Source organism: Vipera ursinii, assembly GCF_947247035.1.
Source record: "Vipera ursinii genome assembly, chromosome: 2".
In the NCBI taxonomy this organism is placed as follows: domain Eukaryota; kingdom Metazoa; phylum Chordata; class Lepidosauria; order Squamata; family Viperidae; genus Vipera; species Vipera ursinii.
The window spans coordinates 19,026,998-19,046,038 of NC_139513.1; the positions used below are offsets into that span (position 1 = coordinate 19,026,998).

General features: G+C 47.4%; 1 protein-coding gene across 1 annotated transcript in view; it reads right to left on the reverse strand.

The window, feature by feature from the left end:
- SLC44A4 (solute carrier family 44 member 4) overlaps positions 1-10,857 on the reverse strand; it is a 67,654-nt gene extending 56,797 nt beyond the window's left edge. The window contains exon 1 of the mRNA XM_083355645.1: positions 10,713-10,857. Within this exon, the coding sequence (XP_083211771.1) occupies positions 10,713-10,758 (46 nt within the window). The 5' untranslated portion in view covers positions 10,759-10,857. The remainder of the gene's footprint in view (positions 1-10,712) is intronic.
- Positions 10,858-19,041: the final 8,184 nt, after the last annotated feature.

Genomic DNA, 19,041 nt, shown 5'->3' on the forward strand with positions numbered 1-19,041 from the left:
GGCTTGTGGTCTGTGAATATAGTAAAGGGTCTCCCATAGAGGTAGTCGTGGAATTTTTTAACCCCTGCGACTATTGCTAGGGCTTCTCTGTCTATTTGTGCGTAGTTCCTTTCTGCTTTTGACAGAGTGCGTGAATAAAAGGCTATGGGTCTTTGGGTGCCGTCCTTATATAAATGACTTAACACTGCCCCTATTCCATAGGGAGATGCATCGCAAGCGATGCATATTGGTGTGTCCTCTCTAAAAAGGGTGATTGTTGAGCTATTGCAAATGATCTTTTTTAATGATTGGAAGCTATTTTCGTGTATTTTGGTCCAGGACCAAGCAGTTCCCTTGTCCAAGAACCTATGCAAAGGCTCTGCGATAGTGGCTTTGTGGGGAAGGAAGGCGTGATAAAAGTTTAATAATCCTAAAAAGGCTTGGAGTTCTTGTTTATTCTTGGGGCTAGGTGCTGTTTGAATAGCCTTTAGTTTTTCGGTGGTGGGGTGGATGCCCTGGCCGTCTATTTTGTACCCTAGGAATTATGTGGCCGTGACTCCAATGGAGCACTTTTCCCTTTTAAGTTTGAGACCGGCTTCTCTGAGCCGGCTCAGCACAGCTGACAGTCTGTCAGCTAAGTTTGCTTCATTTTCTCCGGCGATGAGCACATCGTCGAAATAGGGGCAGACCCCGGGTATTCCTTTCAGGGTTTTCTCCATGATACCCTGGAAGATACCCGGGGCTGCCGATATGCCGAATTGGAGCCTTTTTACTTTAAAGGCACCGCGGTGGGTGACAATTGTCTGGGCTTCCGTGGTGTCATTTGTGACAGGCAGTTGCAAATACGCCTGCATGAGATCAAGCTTGGCGAAAATGGCGCCGGAGCGGATGGAAGCAAAAACGTCCTTTACCGCTGGCACCGGGTAAGCATGGGGGCTGAGCGCTAAGTTGAGGGTCGCCTTATAGTCCGCGCATAATCTTATTTCACCATTAGGCTTGACAGGGGTGACTATGGGGGTCTCCCAGCTTCCCCCCTCCGTAGGTTCGAGCACCCCGAGACCTACGAGGCGTTCTAGCTCATTTTCTATTTTTTCTTTGAGGGCAAAGGGTACTCTCCTAGCTCTTATCTTAATGGGCTGGATTGCTGGATTTAATTGTAAGGATACGGGGGGACCCGTGTATTTCCCTAGCGTGCCATCGAAAACGTCTGCATACTTGTTGCAGACGGCTTCGAGACTGGGTGATTGGACTGTATTTACCCCCGTTATGGCAATTCCTAGAGGCCCGAACCAGTTTAGACCTATCAGGTTGGTGCGGTTTCCTGGCGTGACTAGAACCTCTAAAGTGCCCTTGAATTTTTTGTATTCCACAGCCACCTTAGCCTTCCCTTCCAAGGGAATAGGGGTTTTTTGAAAATCTGCTAGATGGAACTGGGTTTGTTTCAGAGGAATTTTTCCCTTGGTTTGCTGGCAGATCTCCTTATACGTTTCTAAAGAAATTAAGGAGACAGCCGACCCGGAGTCCACCTCCATGAGGCCCCCTGTCATTTTTCCTCTGTTGGCCCGGGTAGCTGGCCTACCTGGGGAATTGGCCTCCAAGTCATTGACGTTGTCGCGGCCCCGGCTGCGACACACCGGTTTGATGTGGCCAGTCTTCCCGCAATTGTGGCACTTAGCATTTCTGAACCGGCAGCTTCCTCGGACATGATTGCCCCCGCAGCTGGCGCAGGTGGCCCGTTGCTCGTAGCGCGGCGGTGGCGGAGGGGGGTTCCTGGATCTTCGGCGCTCCGATGTGTCGCTCCTTCTCTGTTGTCTGCGTTCCATTCGGCGCTGAAGGGCCTCTCCGTCCGTGAAGTCCACCGACTCGTCGCTGTCGCTGAGCGTTGCGCACTCTTGGTATACAGTCGCTGGGCTTTCGGAGGTCGTGGTAGACGGTTTCTTCTTGTGGTTATACTCGTAGGCCATGATCTCTCTGGTCAATTCTGCCAGGCTCATGTTGGTTTTGGATGTCAGCTTCTTCTGTAGACGTTCGTCCCTCAACCCGATCACCACCTGGTCTCTGATGCGGTCTTCTAGGTCGGGGGAAACGGCAGTTCCGTGCGGCGTGTCTGACCCCGGCGATGAAATCGTTTGCGGGTTCGTCTGGTCGTTGCTTCTTGAGGGCGAATTGTACCCGCCAGTACAGTTCTGAGCGGGCCGGCATGTAATGCTTCGTGAGCTGGTCTACCAGATCCGCGTAGGAGACCTCGGTGATGGGTACCGGGCTAAACAGCCCTACGGCAGCGTCGTACACGGGGGGTCCGCTAATGTATAGCAGCGCGGCGGCCTTCGCTCTGTCATCGGTGATCTTGCTTACGAGGAGGAATCCCTCGACCTGTCCCAGGTGTGATTGCCATCTCTCGGGATGGTGGGTATCGAATTCCCTCACACGGCCGAAGTTTGCCATGTCGTCCGGTCCTAGGTCTCGCTCCGTTGGAAGTTAAAACTTCCGTGACAGCTCTGGCCGGGAACTCTCTTCCGCGGCCGTGACTTCAGCTCAGGAGCGATCCCATCTTCGTCACCAGTGAAGTAGCCGAAGGACCACTCGGGACGACAGGCTAGTTAACTTAAAGATTTATTAAGAGCAAGACAACAACAGAATAACTTGCCGGCTTTTTATAGCCGGCGGCTGTCAGTGAGGGCCAATCAGGTTTGTTCGTTTTGGCGCCGCGTCTCTCCCGACCAATCCGCGTCGTCTGTGTTTGACAGCTCCGGCTTCCGCATGGCTCGGTGTTTTGACAGCCGCGAGCTGTCAGTGCTCGCGCCTGCGCCTTGCGGGGAACTTTGACAGCTGTCAAAGTTCCCGCGTGTTCTTCTGTCAAATCGTTTTACCTCATCGTCTGACTTGTTAACTTATATATTAAAGATGTTTATACATATAATACAGGTGTCTTGTCTTACTCTGTTTAATGTGAATAAATTTGGCAGGCGTTATTCCAGCCTCTTGCCGTTTCTAAAGGGGTTGTCCCTGCCTTTTCTGCAGGGCCGGTAGCAGGCTGGTACAGAACATCCATCGGCATGTCTTTGGGCAGACCTCCAGCTTGCAAAAGCTTTAACAGATCCATCCACCCACCCACCCACCCACAATAATGATATCCATTCAGTCATGTCCAACTGTTGGCAATTCTACGGGCCAGTTCTCTCCACATCTTCCAACCTTGCATTACTTCTTTGAGTTTTCCAACATCTGGATGGTATCACCTCCGATGGGTGTCCAGCCACTGTGTTTTTTAACAGGCTGGTTTCCCTTTAGCGCTAACTCTTCCAAGCACAATTACTTTTCTCCAGTGAATTCCTCCACACGACATGGCCAAAACAGGTGAGAAAGAGTTTTGTGATTTTTGCCTTCTACCTCAATCCGTAGTGATTTTAATTAGAATTAAGATCGTAGCTTTTGGATCGTTGCTCTTAATTGAAGAGATAATTAAGGGAGTGGGCTCACTTTGCTTTTCCAACCTCGTACCCTCTAGACCTGCTGGGAATTATGGGACCTGAACTCCAGCACTTCTGGAGGGCCCCAACTGGGGGACAGCCAAATTCAATTTTCTGAGTTTTGCTTCCTGATTATTATAGAAACAATCATGAAACATAATCCATAAGAATGATTCTTATTTGCTTTGTTCCATTTCCTTGTTCTGCTCTCTCCTTTCCCTCTCGCTTTTCAGGCTGCACCCTTCTGGTCAAACATATTGGTCAGTTTTCATGGATTCATCATCTCCCTCCCTCCCACTCACCCATCGTCTGAAGGACACCCAGCCCCTTGGCCCAAAGGGGGAGATGGAAGTTGTTTAAATTGTCTGGTAGTTGTTCCAAAGCTACTAGAGAACCATCCGTTTTAAGAAATCATTAACCTGAGAAGCATTTGGAAGAAGTTTTTTTTAAATACACCTGAGGAAACTAAACACATACACAACTTTAAGAGAAACAAATTCACCAGTGATGATATTAACTGGGAACAAGAGGTATTTGAAAATGCCTCCTGGGGGAGGGGAGCCTAAAGAGTCTCAAGACGAACAAAAAAGGCGTCCGATTTAGTTGTGACACCCATTTTGACATTTTCAACCCTCTACCTACCCTTATTCTTTGGCCATTAAAGTTAATAAAATGTGTGGCCTTCCTTCCTTCCTTCCCTTCCCTTCCTCCCTCCCTTCCTTCCTCCTTCCCGTTCCCTCCCTCTCCTTCTTTCCTTCTTCCCTCCCCCTCCCTCCCTCCATCTCTTTCCCTTCTCCCTCCCTCCCTCCTTCCTTCCTTCCTAACCTTCCTCCCTCCCTCTCTCCCCTCTTCCTTCCTCCTTCCCGCTCCCTCCCTCTTTCTTTCCTTCTTCCCTCCCCCTCCCTCCCTCCATCTCTTTCCCTCCTCCCTCTTTCCTTCCTTCCTTCCTTCCTAACCTTCCTTCCTTCCTAACCTTCCTCCCTCCCTCCCCCCTCCTTCCCGCTCCCTCCCTCTCCTTCTTCCCTCCCCCTCCCTCCCTGTCTCTTTCCTTCCTTCCTTCCTTCCTCCCCCTCCTTCCTTCTTCCCTCCCCCTTCATCCCTCCATCTCTTTCCCTCCACCCTCTGTCCCTCCCTCCCTCTCCTTCCTTCCTCCCTCTCCTTCCTCCCTCCCTCCCCTCCCTCCCTCCCCTCCCCTCCCCTCCGGGCATCCTAGGAATGTCTGCAATTCAAAGAAGTCAAGTTGATGCCCAGGATGTTGTGACTGAAACCATCCCCCCTTCCATTTTGTCAAACTTGTGACATGGCCATTAAAAGGGGATATGGGGCTTCATCCTGGCTTTTCTGACCTCTACCCACCCGCCCACCTCCCATGGCTGATTTGACATGGCCCATATAAAATCCCACGGCCTTCGGTTGGCCAATCGTGTTTTCTGGGAAACAATTAGTGTGAGATTAGACTTTGTTTTCTTCCCCACATGATTGCAAGTCTAATTTTAGACCAACCAGGAAAGGTGACAAAGAATAAACTCAAGATAAACATGCGGAACGCTTGTCTAAGACACTGACAGAACATTACAAAAGTAAATTATTAGCTCAAATTGTTTGCTGGCTTTTCTTATATTGTGTCCCTCAGTTCATCAAGAACAGCTTCTCATTCCTATTGACTTTTATTTTTCCATGCGGGCAATCTTACAGACTTCCTCATTTCTCACGCCCAGGTACTTTCTATGGCAAAAGACCTTCAAAAAGACGTCACCGCTAATTCCTATGGTAGTACAATCAGAGTGTCACCAAGATCAAATCTTGGAGGTGTTTGCCAAGACCCCTGACTGGTATTTTTCCCCGGCGCTTCAACAGAAGAATTTACGGGATCTAGGATTAGTTCAGAAGACTTAGCTACCTCAATGAGGAAGTATCTTTGTTGCGTATGGAAACCTAGTAACCACACAGCCAGTTTTTGAAATCATGAGGCCGTTAGGGGAGGAATTTTGAGTAGATCTCCCAAGGTCCCTTTTAGCAGAATCAACTAGAAGACTAGCTTTATTTTGAAAAAAGGGACACTAAAGAGCTCCCATCATAGAAAGTCTTGAATCAGAGAATCAACTATCAGTAGTCCTGGCAGTCTGTTTAATGACTGTTTGAAGTTAGGGTTGGAAAAAGTGACTTATGACCGTTTTTCATATTTACGACTGTTGCAACATCCCCAGAATCACGAGATTAAAATTCAGAGGCTTAGCAATTCTCATATTTATGACGGTCGCAGTGTCCCTGTATCATGTGATAAACGTTTTCAACCTTCTGACAAGCAAAGTCAGTGGGGAAACCAGATTCACTTAACAACCATTTTAGTAGCTGAACTACAACGATTCACTTCACGTGTGGCAAGAAAGGTTGTTAAAATGGGGCAAAACTCAACGAATGTCTCGCTTAGCAACAGAAATTTTGGGCTGAGTTGTGGTTGTAAATCAGGGACGACCTGTAACTGCAGCAAAAGATAGGTGTCTGATAGAAGTGCAAAAAACAACAACAAAACCAAAATATAGAAAAAATGACTTTTGACTTCTAGCAGATATAAATAAACCTTGAGTTCAACTTTGACTCTACAATTGTACAGTCCATTTTTTTAAGAATTACATTAAAAAGGTAAAGGTAAAGGTTCCCCCGCACGTGTGTGCTAGTCGTTTCCGACTCTAGGGGCCGGTGCTCATCTCCGTTTCAAAGCCGAAGAGCCAGCGTTTGTCCGAGGATGTCTCCGTGGTCATGTGGCCGGCATGACTAGACGCCAAAGGCGCACGGAACGCTGTTACCTTCCCACCGTAGTGGTCCCTATTTTTCTACTTCCATTTTTACGTGCTTTCGAACTACTAGGTGGGCAGAAGCTGGGACGAGTAACAGGCGCTCACTCTGCTACGCGGCACTCGGGATTCGACCCGCCAAACTGCCAACCTTCTGATCGACAAGCTCAGCGTCCTAACCCACTGAGCCACCACGTCCCTAAGAATTACATTACTAATACTCAAATCCATAAATTATGATTTCACATTTTTCTGGGTTTTTTTTCCCAAAAAACTCCAAACGGGACTTCCAATTGATACTAAATTTAGTCAATGTCTTTTCTCTAATCTGAGCTGCAATTCCACCATTCCAGCCGACTACATCAGCTTTACCAAACATTTCTTCATTGTAGAAGCCTTCGTTGGGCGCATCAAAGTCCGGCTCCCATTGTCACATACAGGTAGACCACAACGAAGCCCAAGACGTCTGTTGTTAAGTGAGACATTTGTTAAATGAGCTTTGCCTTTTCATGACCTTTCTTGCCACAGTTGTGAAACAAATCGTTGTAGTTAAATTAGTAACACGACTGTTAAGTGAATCTGGCTTCCCCATTGACTTTGTCAGAAGGTCGCAAAACATGATCCTATGATCCCGGGATACCCCAATTGTCATAAATAGGAACAGCTGTTGAGCATCTGAATTTTGATCACATGACCATGAGGATAACGCAACGGTCGTACGAAAAACAGTCATAAGTCATTTTTTTCAGCGCCCTTGTAAGTTTGAACAGTCACTAAATGAACTGTTGTAAGTTGAGGACAACCTGCATAACAACAAAAACACCATGGAATTTTTCCAGACTTTCCTCCCATCAGCTTAACAAAAACATCTCAGGTCTGAGTTGTATATTGACCTTCAACATTTTTTGAATTAATATATGAGTCTTCGGAGAAGGGCGGGATAAAAAAAATTCAGTCAAAGAATGTTTAGGTAAAAGCATGGCTTCCTTTCTATTCTCCTTTTTGACTGTCAGGTTTATTTTTTTCCTTTCCAAAAACTTTAATAAAGTTTTATATATAAAAAAGATATAGGTATTTTCAGAGGGAGGGGGGGAAAAGTCAAAATGGTGGCTGTAACTGCACGGTCCAAGCTCTGCTCCTAACATACGTGGTGCGTATAAAATGGGTGTGGCTTTGATCACATAACTACAACCACTGTCTTGAGTTTTTTTTACCTCCCTTATGTACATCCAGTTTGATATGCCTAGCATAATATCCCACAATATACCGGTAACCAAGATACATCATTCAAGTTTTTTTCTCAATGGGTTGGGTGAACCCAAATAATTGTGCTTGGGAACAAACCATTAATGATCATCCCTTCATAGTCTAGAACAGCATTTCTCGACCTCAGTTACTTTCAGATGTGAGTTGAAGTCCATACATCTTGGATTTGAGGCTGAGAAACACTAGTCAAGAATTGGATGGTCGGTTGGTGTTGTGACCGGTTGAATCACCAGACTTATTGACCACCAGGACCTATATAAACGAACAAGACATTTCACCCCCAATCCCACTGAAGATGTTATCTAGTTTGGTAATGAAACGTCTAGGAGCCAGGCAGCAAACTTGGAGGACAAATGTCTTTCTAAATCTATAACCCAAACTACAAAGGTTCGCTAGAACAGGGGTCTTCAAAACTTAGCCCTTTTATGACTTGTGGACTTCAACTCCCAGAATTCCTCAGCCAGCGTGACTGGCTGAGGAATTCTGGGAGTTGAAGTCCACAAGTCATAAAAGGGCCAAGTTTGAAGACCCCTGCTCTAGAATTTCTAACCGGTCAAGAATAACGGGTGAACTCTTCTCACTGATTAACATTGACCCTGTGCCTCATGAGTTGAGCTTAAAAGGAGTCTTGCCTTCTGATATATTTTCACAGGGGTCAACTCACTGAACAGTTTAGCCCTGAAGGTTTCATTCTGACTGACAGAGAGGATCAAACGCAGGTTGAAGACTCTTTCATGTCGAAGGCACCAGATATGGAAGTCAAAATCCTTCTGCTAACCAAACGTACGTTCTGCTATGCAGAGCCAGTTTGGTGTAGCGGTAAAGGTGCTGGTCTCGTAACCAGGAGACTGTGAGTTTAAGTCCCACCTTAGGCATGTAAAACCAACTAGGTGACTTTGGGTGATTCATTCTCTCTCAGCCCAATTCACCTCACTGGGTGGTTGTTGTGGGGGAAAGAGGAGGAGGAAGTAGCACTAGGTACGTGCTACTAAGTTGAGTCATGGCAACTGGGCTTTTCTTTTCTGTTTGAAGTTTTGTTGCTTATCCAGGTAGCTTCTTCAGTCTGAGCAAGTTGGTTAAGTTTCCCCCTAACCAACTTTCCTTGTTTGAAAAGTTCTGCTGCTTATCCAAGTAGTTTCTTCAATCTGAGCGAGTTGGTTAAAGTCTCCAGGACCGACTTTTCTTTCTTTCTTATTTTTTTGTTTGAAATGCTTTGCTGCAAAACATTTGAAAGAAAAAAAAGTCCAGTTGCCACGATTCAGCTTCCAGACAACTGTACCCTGGATGAGTGAGAACAGGGCTTTTTTTGTCATAGAAGGCTCAGAACGGAGTTCCGGCACCTTTTTTTGGATGGAACCTTGTAGGGTAGGCAAGGCAGGTTGTATGACATGTGTGAGTTCCGGCACCTTTTTCTTTTACAAAAAAAGCACTGAGTGAGAATCTTCATCAACCAGTATTAGGTACGTTTGCCACATTTAATAACTGATATACAATAAAGGGGGAATGAAAAAAAATGAATATGACAACATTTGCCTTCACACTTCAAAATGCAGAGAGCCAGTTTGGTATAGTGGTTAAAGCACAGGCTAGAAACCAGGAGATCGTGAATTCTAGTCCTGCCTGGCGCTCAAAGCTGGCTGGGTGACCTTGAACCAGTCCCTCTCTCTCAGCCCTAGGAAGCAGGCAAGGACAAACCAATTCCAAATTCTTCCCAAGAAATTTCCAGGAAGTTGCCAGGACTCTGATCACACGTGCCATTTCCAAAATCATGCCAAGAAATCTTCAGAGATCCGTCCAGGATGTTGCCAGTGACACTGGCTCAAAGGCACACAAACACACTACTGACAACAAATCTGCAGAGAAAGTCCAGGAAGTTGCCAGGAATCAACACTAATCACACACATATACACATACTACTTCCAAAATCTTGCCAAAAACAATCTGCAGGGACTAATCCAGGCACTCGCCAAGAGTCCACACTGCCTCAAAGGCACACACACGTAATCACACACACCCCACTTCTAAAATGTTGCCAAAAAAAAGAAAAGAAAAAGAAATCCTGCAGAGATGTATATAGGAAATTGCCAGGAGTCAATAGGGATTCAAACACACACAAACACACACAAAAGTACAGGCAGTCCTCAACATGACAATTGAGCCCATCGTTAAGTGAGACATTTATTAAGTGAGTTTTGCCCCATTTTATGACCTTTCTTGCTTCCGTTGTTAAATGAATCATTGCAGTTGATAAGTTAATAACCCAACTGTTAAGTGAATCTGGCTTCCCCATTGAATTTCCTTGTCAGGAGGTCTCAAAAGATGATCACCTGACCTTGGGACACAGCAACGGTCATATATATGAAACAGTTGCCAATTATCTGAGTTTTGATCAAGTGATGATGGGGATGCTGCAACGGTCGTAAGTGCGAAGAATAGTCCCTTATTTCAGTGCCGTTGTAACTTTGAAGGTCACTAAACAAGCCGTTGCAAGTCGGGGACTACCTGTACTGTAGCAGACTAAGAAACCAGTAGAAAGTTTCTTAAACTTAAAGTTCGTCGCCTGTCTAAAACCTGGAGAAGAATATAGCCAGAACACAAGTGCTTTAAGTGAATGAAAAATAATAAAGTTATCACTTTGGATTCACGGTTTCTCTCTTCTCTCCCGGCTGAAATTCTGAAGTTTCTGGCGAGCTAGGAATTAAAAAGGGGGGGGGGGCGTGCGCAGAAACAAAGACATAAAAACGAATCGCCAGCCATCAGCTGTCTATTTTCCCCCAACAGCAAAAACTTCAAACTTTTAGTTTGTTTGTTTTTTAAAAAAAAACAAACCTTCAAATATCCTCCTAGTTCCAAAAATCCCCTTGCTCTCCCTTTCTCAAACGCCAGACAACGCTCCCGGCGCTCAAGACTAGGGGAAGAAAAAAAAGGAGAATAGAATAGAGCCGGAAGGGGGACCTTGGAGGTCTTCTAGTCCAGCCCCCCTGCTCAAGCAGGGGACCCCTTACACCATTTCAGACAAATGGGTGTTCCGTCCTCTCCTTAAACATCTCCAGTGAGGGAGCGTCCCCGATTTCCGAGGGGCTGAAAAACTGGGCTCTGCTCCAACCACTGGGCTTTCCAGCCTCGACCCACCGCTTTGCCCACCCACCCACCCACCCACCCCTCCACCACGGGCCGCCTGAGACCCACCGCGGGGACTCACCGTACTGGCTGGAAGCCTCGTTGTCTTCTTTCTTTTTGCCCCCCATTTCGAGGCCGGCCGAGGAGCGGGAGAAGGCGGCTCCCGCCGACCCTGCGCAGCCCGGGAGTGACGGAAGGCGAGCGGAGAAGTCTCCGAACGGGGCGATTCTGAGCTGGAACCTGTTGCTTGGCAGGGCTTCCCTCCACCCACCCACCTCCCCACCCACGCTGACGTCACCGCCGCCCCGCCTCCCGCCGAGCCGCACACCTGCTGGCTACGCTCACCTGCCGCTGGCCTCGGCCACGCCCCCTGCCGGCCAGGCCGTTTTAACCCCTTCCGCGCCTGCGCCTCCGAGCTCTTCTCATCGCCCTTGCACCGACCGCTTCTCCAGCCACGCAGATTCCGGAAAGGGGCAGCTTGAGCTTCGGGGGGGGGGGGGTGGGTGGGGGTGGGGGGTGGGGGTGGGGGTCAGTGGCATAGCGTGGGGGGTGCAGGGGGGGCCGGCTGCACCGGGCGCAACATCTGGGGGGGGCGTGCTCGCACTGAGCTGCTCAGGGAGCCCCAAGGGCTGCACAGAGTTGGCTTGGCTCCGCTCTCGAGCTGCTCTTTCTTGCAAAGCGAAATGAGTCCGGCAGGTGAGATGGGCGGCCACATAAACTGAATAAAATAAATAGAAGCGGCCAACTCTCCGCCCAGGCTCAGGCCAACCGCAAACGCCCCGCAGGCGCCCCGGCAGGTTTGGCCGAGCGAAGATGGACCTGCTGGCCGGCCGGCCTAGCTTCGTGCGCATGCGTGGCTTTATTTAGCGGGGTTCACGTGCGAGCTTGAATGCAGCGGCTCTTGCAGGTCGGAGCCCCGCCCAGCCGCCCTCGAGAGGGACCCGGAAGCATCCCGCATGCGCGCGACTCTTCTTGGAAAGTCTACGCTGCTGCGGGGCGCGTCTTTTCAGCAGTGCCGTGACGTCACCGCCCGCCCACCCCTCTATTTCCGCTTCCGGTTGCCTTGCCCCGGGTGCTGACAACCTACGCTACGCCACTGGTGGGGGTGGTCCCGAAAAAAGAGAAGCGTGTAAAGTCGTGTGCTTCACATAGAGACGGACCCAGAGCTGGGGTAAAGATGAGTTTATTCTGAACAGAACGAACTGGGGAAACAGGGAAGCCTGGCGTCTGTTTGTACCTGCCCAGGTGGATGGCAACAGGGAGAACTGGACACGGAACCACTGATTGGTTCCAAATTGGGAAAGGAGTCCGACAAGGCTGTATACTGTCGCCCTGCCTATTTAACTTAAATAGATCAAGATCTATTAGATCAAGAACTACCAGAAGTACAAGCAGGATTTCGAAGAGGCAGAGGAACTAGAGATTAAATTGCCAACATATGCTGGATCATGGAGAAAGCTAGAGAGTTCCAGAAAAACATCTACTTCTGCTTCATTGACTATGCTAAAGCCTTTGATTGTGTGGATCATAACAAACTGTGGCAAGTCCTTAAAGAGATGGGTGTACCAGACCATCTTATTTGTCTCTTGAGAAACCTATATGTGGGCCAAGAAGCAACAGTGAGAAGTAGACACGGAACCACTGATTGGTTCAAAATTGGGAAAGGAGTCCGGCAAGGCTGCGTACTGTCGCCTTGCCTATTTAACTTATATGCAGAGCGCATCATGAGAAAGGCAGGGCTAGATGAATCAAAAGTTGGAATTAAGATTGCCGGAAGAAATATCAACAACCTGAGATATGCAGATGATACCACTCTGATGGCAGAAAGTGAAGAGGAACTGAAGAGCCTCTTGTTGCGAGTGAAGAAGGAGAGTGCAAAAGTTGGGTTGAAACTAAACATTCAGAAAACCAAGATCATGGCATCCGGCCGTCTCAATTCCTGGCAAATAGATGGGGAAGAAATGGAGGTAGTGACAGATTTTATTTTCCTGGGCTCCAAGATCACTGCAGATGGGGACTGTAGTCAAGAAATTAAAAGACGCTTGCTCCTCGGGAGGAAAGCCATGGCAAATCTAGACAGCACACTAAAAAGCAGAGACATCACCCTGTCAACAAAAGTGCGTATAGTCAAGGCTATGGTCTTCCCAGTTGCAATGTATGGCAGTAAAAGCTGGACCATAAGAAAGGCTGAGCGCCAAAGAATTGAGGCCTTTGAACTGTGGTGCTGGAGAAGACTCCTGCGAGTCCCTTGGACTGCAAGGCGATCAAACTGGTCAGTCCTAGAGGAGATCAACCCTGACTGCTCTTTAGAAGGCCAGATCCTGAAGCTAAAACTCAAATACTTTGGCCACCTAATGAGAAGGAAGGACTCCCTGGAGAAGAGCAAAATGCTGGGAAAGATTGAGGGCAAGAGAAGAAGGGGACGACAGAGAATGAGGTGGCTGGATGGAGTCATTGAAGCAGTAGGCGTGAGCTTAAATGGACTCCAGAAGATGGTAGAGGACAGGAAGGCCTGGAGGAACATTGTCCATAGGGTCGCGATGGGTCGGACACGACTTCGCAACTAACAACAACAAGGTGGATGGCATCCAATCAGTTCAAACCTGGGCTTCCTGCCAGTGCAGGTGACAATGGGTGTAGATCCTGGCTTCCCACCAGGCTGACCATGCCTGGGGCTGTCAACAGCTTAAGTCATTAGGCTTAACCTGAGTGAGCAGTCATCGCCCAGAGCTGTCCAGCCCCTCTGCTGATCTGCACCATCAGCCTCCTGCTGTGCTGTCCTTTGTGTATGCTGGGAGGCATACACTGCAAAGAGAACTTGGGTGTAAGTTTGATGGGTCCCCTGAAAGTGCCGTGGATGGGTTCACCGTAGCTGTTTTGTTGTTGTTGTTGTTGTTTTCCAATGTTGTTTTCCAGTGACTCCAGTGCTTTTTTTGTAAAAGAAAAAGGTGCCGGAACTCACACATGTCATACAACCTGCCTTGCCTACCCTACAAGGTTCCATCCAAAAAAAGGTGCCGGAACTCCGTTCTGAGCGTTCAATGAGAAAAAAAGCCCTGAATGACTCGGATAAATCGCCCCATAGCCCGGCTGGCTTCCAAAACTATGTAAATGAAGGTAGTCCTCGACTTACAACAGTGATGTCGTGACCGTTCAAAGTGACCACGCCACTGAAAAAAGTGACTTAATGACCATTTTTCACACTTACTGACCGTTGCAGCATCCCCAGGGTTACCTGATCAAAATTCAGTGGCTTGGCAAAAGACTCGTATTTATGACCGTGGCAGTGTCCCCGGAGGTTTCATGCCATCCCCTTTTGCGACCTTCTGACGAGCAAAGTCAATGGGGAAGCCAGATTCACTTTAACAGCCGTGTTGCCAAGGTAACAACTGCAAGGATTCACTAAACAACTGAAAGGGCTGAAAGGTCGTAAAATGGGGCAAAACTCACTTAACAAATGTCTCACTTAACAACAGAAACGTTGGGCTCAGCCGTGGCTTCAAGCCCAGGATTACCTGTACTCAGATTATAAACTAGGAGAAGACATTGTGTGATGCAGGGATGCAGTTGGTGAGCAGCTGTTGTCGGCCCCCAAACTCAACTTGCACGATGGTTTCTGAAGCAAACTATGATTGATTGGGGTCATACATTAAATGGTAAACTATGGTTTGCAGACATGGGTAGGCAGGCTGTGTTGCTTTCTAGGACTCTGCAATGAAAATGCTCAGCAGAGAAAGTGGGAGGGAGAGAGATTATTTAGCACAAGCAGCTAGCTGCCCTGTTACAGGCAGTCCTTGACTTACAACAGTTCATTTAATGACTATTTAAAGTTACAACGGGACTGAAAAAACCCGCCTTATGACTGTTTTTATACTTGAGACTGTTGGATCATCCCCATGGTCAGGTGATCAAAATTCAGCCACTTGGGCCACTGGCAAGTTATTTATGACGGTTACAGTGACCTGGGATCCTTTGATCACTTCTTGCAAACCTCTGACAAGCAAAGTCGATAGGAAAGCCAGATTCACTTAAGAACCATGTTACTAACTTAACTGCAGTGATTGGCTTAACAACTGCGGCAAGAAAGATTGCTTTGGTCCACCTGCCACCAGTTCTTCTTGCTATGTGACCAGCCCATTTCCATTTCAATTCTTTTACTCCCTTGATGATATTGTATGCTTTCGTTTGTTCTCTAATCCATGTGCGGGTCTTTGTATCTTGTCTTGTGATGCCAATCAAGTATCTTTCCATGGCTCTTTGTGCCACTCCTAGCTTTTGTATCAATTGTGAGATTACTGTCCATGTTTCACCAGTGTATGTAAGAGTAGGTAGCACCCACTGATCGAAAACTTTTGTCTTCTGGCATAGGGGAGGTTGTTCTTGAAAATTATGCTTAGCTTGCTGAATGTCTGCCAACCACATTTAACACGCCATTCTGTTTCCTTTATTGTATCACCTTCCACTGAGATCCACAGGACATGGTATATGTAGTACTATGTCTACTTCTTCTCCAGATATAATTTTTTTTTCTTTGATGAATTTAATATACTTTGCTGTAAAGAAAGTTCTGTCCAGTCCCAGGATGTCTAGTTACTACCCATGAACACAATTTCTTTCTCTTTGGAATCCAGAACATGAACTCATCATATTTACTTTCTGATGTTTTTTTTATCCCCTACAGACTTTTCTCCTTTGTGTGGTTGTTCATGTTGTATATGAGATGCATCCTCATCTTAGAACAATTCTTCTAACAATTTCAATCCATTTTTTCAATATAAATAGGTAATACTTGCTTGGTGGAGCAGTGGGCTAATGCCTCCTTAAGTAACACCAGCTGCCTGCAATCAGTGCAGGTTCGCATCCCACCAGGCTCAAGGTTGACTCAGCCTTCCATCTTTCCGAGGTAGGTAAAATGAGGACCCAGATTGTTGGGGGCAATAAGCTGACTTTGTAATAATGCTGCTGGTGTGTGTGTGAAAGCCCTAATAAGCAGGCATATGCATAGAATGTTTGCTACTGCTAAGCTTGTAAGCTGCCCTGAGTAAATGTAATAAAAAATAAATAAATAAATAAAATAAAACAAGACAAAACTCACTTAACAACTGTCTTGCTTAGCAGTGGGAAATTTTGGGCGGAAGTGTGATTGTGTGGTGAAGACAGTTAACAGCCCTGTTAATATCACCTAGGCTTGCTTAGGACATGAATAAATGTCAGGGCATTTCCAGAAATAAACAGAAGTTACCTTCTTCCTGAATTTTTGCACCGAAGGAAGGCATTCGACAACTGACAAAGTCTTCCCTTCTGGTCCACATAAAAATAAACAGGTGGTCCTCGACTTACAACAGTTCATTTAGTGGCCGTTCAAAGTTACAACAGCCCTGAAAAAAGTGACTTAGGACTGTCTTTCACAGTTGCAACTTTTGCAGCATCCTGTGATCAACCTTCAGATGCTTGGCAACTGGTTCATACTTATGACTGTTAACCGTGTCCCAAGGTCATGTGATCCGCTTTTGCGACCTTCCGGCAAGCAAAGTCAAGGGGGAAGCCAGATTCACTTAACAACCGGGTTACTAACTTGTCAGCTGCAGCCATTCACTTAACAAGTGAGGCAAGAAAGGTTTGCAAAGTGGGGCAAAACCCGCTTAACAAGTGTCTCACTTAACAACAGAAATTTTGGGCTCAATTGTGGTCGTAAGCCGAGGACTACCTGTACAGAGAGTTGGAGGACTTTGCCCAGGAGTTTTCAACCTACTCCGAATCCTATTTTCTTCTGAAAAACAGTTACAGCATATCCGGACTGTATATTAACTGCATTCTCACCCAAACCTTGTGATGTAACCTAGCGAGAAAATGTTGTAACTGAGTGACTTGTCAAAAAACAACAACACCCTAAAGCAGGCATCTGAAACAACCCCAGGACCGTTACTAAGAAAACAACATGGTCTAGTAGTCCTTGTTTTCTCTAGACTAGCCACATTCCTGCAACCGTTCTTCCAATGTTTTTCTCTTCAGACTCCTAGTTATCTTAGTTCAGACATGTCAAACACAAGGCCCGGGGGCTGGATCCGGCCCGCGAAGTGGTTTCATGTGGCCCGCGAAGCCATCCTGGAAACAGTGAGGGAATTGCTCCCACTGCCTTGGCCCTGGCCCAGAGACCCTCCTTCTGCCAGAGACCCTCAGATCTGTCCCACTCCTGCCCAGGCCCCCATAGGCACCCTTGATGCGAACGATGTGGAGCTGGCCACGCCCACCCAGTAGGCCATACGCACTCTAGCCACGCCCACCCACCCAGTAGGCCACGCCCACCCAGGCCACACCCGCCCACCCCCCTGAGGGCAACTGCAATGCTGATGCGGCCATCAATGAAATTGAGTTTGACACCCCTTTCTTAGTTGCTCTTCTTTGCTCTTTTCCCAAAGTCTCAGCATCTTTTTTTTGTAATGTGGTGATCAAAATCGGATGCTCTCGCACTCCTTACCTGGGACTCCTTCACCTTCCCACTTAACGACCCACATCTTGGGGTTACAACAACTGGGGCTGCCTGGATTGCTGTTGCTAAGCAATGTGGTCACACGATCGCTTAGCAGTGGCCATCCCTGTCTCCATCACTATCGTAACTCAAGGACTACCTGTGTTTTTGTTATAAACTTTGTTATAACTCCACGAAGATCTGAGTCTCTGCCACAGCTTTGTCTCCTGCTTTGTATCTTCAGGATAACCATGAGACAGAGATAGACTGAGCTTGTTATGGTGGGCAAATGGGAGTTTCAAAACTGGGACTGGAAAATTCATGGTGAAGCAGTGTGATCATTAAGTGAGACATCGTATGACCGCATCTAATTTTCTATGACCTTTCTTGCCATGGTCGTTAAGTGAATCACTGAAGTCAAATGACACATCACATGATGGTGTCTTGCAACCTTCCACTCCGGCTGCCCCATTTTTGTCAGAAACTACCTGGGAAGGTTGCAAGTGGCATAAATGCACAACAATTGCACAATCACATGACTGCAGGGATTCTGTGACAGTCGTGTCAGGATCTGCATAAGACACTTTTTTTCAGCACTGTCACAACTTACAACAGTCTCTAAAGGCTCTAAATGGCCATAAGTCAAGGATGTCAAGTTCGAAGTGTGTTGCTCCTGGTCTGACAATTACAGCTTCTCAGCTTGCCAACGAACTTGGGGGAAGGAAAAGGGATTGGAATGCAGACTTCAAAAGATCAAGAAAGCAGACGGTGAGACCCAAGGACAATTCACCAGGTGTCTGGCCAGACCCAGAGACACTTTCTCATAACAATATCTTTCCACCTAATTGGGCAAGAAGGAGGAGGGGGAATTCTATACTTTTACTATATGGGATTGGGTGGGGTTTTTTTGCCAGAGCTGGTTTTGCTTGCATGTGTGCCGAAATGATGTACTCAATAAAGTTTTACATTAAGAGTTCGGAAAGATTCAAAGGTGTTTACTTGGTTGGGTTCGTCAATTGGAACCCTGACAAAGGATCTGTAGAGGAACTGCCCTGGATGCCAGTGTGTTTCTGGATGCTAATCAAGGTGTTGTTGATCAAGATAGCTTGGGGCCCGGACATCTACAGGAGGGCTTTTCAATCTTTTCACCCATTATACCACTTTGAGGATATGGCAACATCCGAGTACCACCAGTCACCTAGCAAGGTGTCAAAACCCTGATGACCCCCCCAAAAAAGGAAAAAAGTGATGAAGTACAGGTAGTCCTCGACTTACAACAGTTCGCTTAGTGACTGTTTGAAGTTACAAGAGCACTGAAAAAAGTGCCCCCCAAGCCACAGCTGAGCAAGACACCTGCCTGCCCGTCCGGCGGCGCTCTTCCTCCTGTCCGAGGTTTTCATTGTTGTGAGCATATCTGTTAAGGATTGGTAGCGGGGGCAGAGTGGGGGGGTGTTTGGTTTTTATTCCCCCCCCATCTGCTGAGTGGTTGCAGCAGGTTTTGGTCACTTCACATGACCCTGGGACACTGTGATCGCCATAAATATGAATCAGTTGCCAAGCATCTGAATGTAAATGACAAGACCCTGGAGATGCTGCAACATTCCAGCTGATCGGCACTTCTTCTGAGCTCAGAAGCCCCAGGATCAGCCCGAGCTCCAGCCCCGAAGAAGCGCTGATCCTGGCGCTTCCGCTGAGCCCTGACAGCCTTGCAGCTCCAGCCATCTCTCTCTCTGGCTTGTGTGGTGCTGCCACCGGTTCAGCTCATATCCCTCCCCCGCTACCATTTTTCTAGGAGGGTTGCATACCACCTGCCAGGTGCCAATGTACCACAGGCAGTACCTGTACCACTGGTTGGAAAGCCCTAATCTAGAGACCATAGATGAGGAATCTCTGGGTGGGACTACCCCCGTCACCAGCGACGGGAACCATCTTCTCACAAACA